At 46.7% G+C, this 3,431-nt stretch overlaps 1 protein-coding gene across 1 annotated transcript; it reads right to left on the bottom strand.

Annotated features, from left to right (window-relative positions):
• Positions 1 to 1,333: 1,333 nt before the first annotated feature.
• Positions 1,334 to 3,152, bottom strand: LOC123083164 (putative inorganic phosphate transporter 1-13). Its single transcript, XM_044505283.1, has 2 exons — positions 2,523 to 3,152; positions 1,334 to 2,377 (listed from the first exon to the last, which is right to left on the bottom strand). The coding sequence occupies exons 1-2, from the start codon at positions 3,150 to 3,152 to the stop codon at positions 1,334 to 1,336; spliced, it is 1,674 nt and encodes a 557-aa protein (XP_044361218.1).
• Between the last annotated feature and the right edge of the window lie 279 nt (positions 3,153 to 3,431).

Below are 3,431 nucleotides of genomic sequence, written 5' to 3'. Positions count from 1 at the left end.
AGTTGTTGTAGCTTTTTTAAAGGAAATATATAGTAGTAGCTTTTTTGTACGTGACAAGTAGTAGTTTCTTTTTTTAGAATCAGTTTTTTGTTTTGTTTTAAGGGACATGAGATCCAAACATGAGATGTGGTAGTTTTTCTTTTTCTTTTATAGGACGTGAGATTTGTAGTTTTTTTTCTTTCAACCAAATGTTTCTAATTATTGTGGTAATTTCCAGCTTATTTATCTAAGATATGTACATAGGTGAGATATTCTTTTTTTTCTTTTAGTTTTATTCAAAGAGAAATGCAGATAGATATAAAGAGAAATGCAAAGAGAAAAAAATGTTTATGCCCTAGAAAATAAAAAATGTTTTCACAAAATGTTTATAAAGTTGAAAAATGTTCTTAAATTTAAAAAAATGTTTGTGTTTTCAAATAATTCTCACAAACTTGAAGAAGTGTTCGCATTTTTAGAAAATATTCTGAAATTTTAAAAATTGTTCAAGTTTCCAAGAAAATGTTCGCAAACTTTGAAAAATTGTTCGCACTTTCAGAAAAATTTCGCAAACTTTAAAAAATTGTTCGCACTTTCAGAAAATGTTCACGATTCTGAAAAAATGTTCATAGGGCTTTAGGACGGACTCCAAAGTTGACTATTGAATCTCAGTATGTATGGCCAAGGCTCACTCATTCAACCAGCAAGAAAAGCGAGTCTTGAACGAAGGAAGAATAGTTGCACGATCCTGGGTTCGGTATGATCTAAATTTGAAAAAATGTTCGCGTTTCAATAAGAAGTTCAAATTTTGAAAAACATTTTGGATTTTTAAAATTGTTCTTGTTTCAAAAAAACATTTTAGAAATTGAAAAAACATATTAGCTACAATACCCCCTCGGTCGGTTCACTGCAGTGTCCCGCCTGGTTGTACAGTGGTGGTTTGGTCTGCTACAGTAAATCGATTCTTGTTGATAAGAAACTGTGCTACATATGTATCACCAAATCTGGTTGGTTCTAGTGGCTAACAACGTGCTCACAACCTCCCTGGTCCTGGGTTCAATATCTTGTAGGCTCATAGGGATTACTTGTCGCTGCTCTAGTACAATTCTGTAACACAGTTGTACTGAACCAGCGAAAAGTAATATGGATAGGAGTAAAGGACGGGATAAAACTGAAAGTTGCTCTACTATTTGCTATGCCTAGATTTAGTTTTGTTATTGCCACTTCGTTTGGAGTCTATCCCATCCCATGTCACATTGAAGACTATATAATCCAAACATTTCAAAGATACAAGTTTCCAATGTTTGAGTAACTTTGAGAAGACACTAAAATCAGCAACCGGGATGAATGGTACTGGTTACAAAATTTCCACGCTGTGGATGAACTCAACTTCAGCAATCGTTGCAGATTCTTGAGATGGTTCACTTTCTTCCTCCATTTCTCCGGTGATATCCTCGAGTGACATCCCTTTGGATTCCGGCAAGGCAAGAGTGAACATGACTCCAACCAGGTTGCACCCTGCTAGAAGAAGGAGAGAGCTCCGGATGCTCGTATGAGAATACTGGAACCAGAGAACACCGATGATGGCACCACACTTACCCCCGGCAGCCGATATACCGTTGCATGTCGACCGCAGCCGCGTCGGGAATATCTCGGTGGGTACGATGAAGGTGGTGGAGTTAGGGCCAAAGTTTGCGAAGAAGAGGATCAATGCATACATGATGGCGAAGCCTGCATGCATGCTGGGTTTGGACCAGAACTTGTAGGGCGCGGCGAGCCCGATCATGAAGATGGTCATCATGGTAAACCCCATGAGCTGAATCTTGATGCGGCCGATGCGGTCAACGAAGAGGACAGTGAGGAAGTACCTTGGTAGGGAACCGCCGACCACGATGATGGCCTGCATGCGGGCTATCTTGTAGGTCTGCTCGAGAGGGCTCATCTCAGCCGCGTCTCCAAACCAGCCGATGCCGCTGAAGATGTCCTTCATGAAGAGGTTGAGGGAGTAGAAGACGACGTCGAGGACGAACCAGCACACGGTGGTTCCGAGGAGCTGGCGGCCGTGCTTGTGAAGGAACTCCATGGAGAATAGGCCAAACTCGTCCTGCTGCTTAACGACGGCCTCCGCATCCATGTCGGACACGAAGTCGATGTCGAGGACCGCGGCCATGTCAGACGCCGCTAGCTTGAGGTTCTTGGCGATGAGCGCGGTGTAGCGCGCCGTCTCGGGCATCTTCATGCGCCAGTAGTAGGTGAGCAGGGCAGGAACGGCGCCGAGCATGAGTACTATGCGCCACACGTAGTCTGCTTGCCCGAGCTGGTCAGTATCGTACGCGGCCGTGTTCTTGAAGCTCGCAGAGAGCACCAGAACAACAGCCCCAGCAGCCAGGTTCCCAAGACCCTTTATGCAGAGCAAGCATAATAAGATAAGGATTGAAATATTATCTTTGACTGAATTAGACGAGAGAAAAGAGAAGCGGGCTGTAGATTAAGAATGAGATACGGCACAGGCTCCAAAAAATATTGTGATAGTTTTACTTACACACCTGCATAGCGAAGACTGCTGCTATGAAGGCTCCGCGAGTCCTCTTGTTGGCATACTCAGACATGATGGTGGCCGAAAGCGGGTAGTCGCCGCCGACGCCGAAGCCGAGCCAGAAGCGGAAGAAGCACAACGTGGTCACAACGCACTTGGGCTTGTTGTGGAAGGAGAGGCCTGACGCGAGCGAGCACACCACCATGAGCTTGAGCGTGACGCCGTAGATGCGCTTCCGCCCCATCCTGTCGCCGAGCCAGCCGAAGAAGAGCTGCCCCAGGACCGTGCCGCAGAGCGCCACGCCGCTGACAGCGCCCGCGACATTGCCAGGGAGCCTGCCGTCCGCCGAGTGGTAGTAGATGTGGCCCAGGAGGTCGGCGATCAGGGAGACGGAGAACAGGTCGTAGGCGTCCGTGAAGAAGCCCATGCCGGCGATGACGATGGTGGTAAAGTGGTACAGCTGCGTCCCGGCGACGTCGAGGGCCTCGAGCACCTTGACCTGCTTGCGAGCCCGCCGCGTCTCGCATTTCACCGACGTCACCGCGTCCAGCACACGGTACAGCAAGGCGCTCCCGGCGCCATGGAGGTGGCAGAAGAGGGAGCTGCACGCATGCCTCCTCGCAGGCCAGTTCGTGAACATTTTAGTAGTAGTCTCTGCGAAAAAATTCCTCTGGAAAACCAAGTGCCTCATGTTTGCCATATATAGAACCGCCTGGTTGTCTCCGTTCCTAATTATTATACAACTGGACGAGGGTTGCAGCTGGACGAGTTGACAACTTTGCTGACGAACTTGCTGCCGTTGCTAGAAAAAGGAAGGCGATGACAGAATGAAGACGACGTACGAAAGTTGTTCCTTAACCCTTACGCGCACAATGAAACTATATATGATATGCACAATGATATCGTTGTTTGCGTTTTT

This window comes from Triticum aestivum, chromosome 4A, assembly GCF_018294505.1.
Source record: "Triticum aestivum cultivar Chinese Spring chromosome 4A, IWGSC CS RefSeq v2.1, whole genome shotgun sequence".
NCBI lineage: Eukaryota > Viridiplantae > Streptophyta > Magnoliopsida > Poales > Poaceae > Triticum > Triticum aestivum.
The sequence above is the reverse complement of the archived record's forward strand: the minus strand, read 5'-3'. Positions and strand labels throughout refer to the sequence as shown.

Coding starts and splice junctions, on each gene's coding strand:
- LOC123083164 (XM_044505283.1), bottom strand. CDS start 3,152: ATGTTCACGAACTGGCCTGCGAGGAGGCATGCGTGCAGCTCCCTCTTC. Junction 2,378..2,522: donor CAGCAGTCTTCGCTATGCAG/GTGTGTAAGTAA, acceptor CTCTGCATAAAG/GGTCTTGGGAACCTGGCTGC.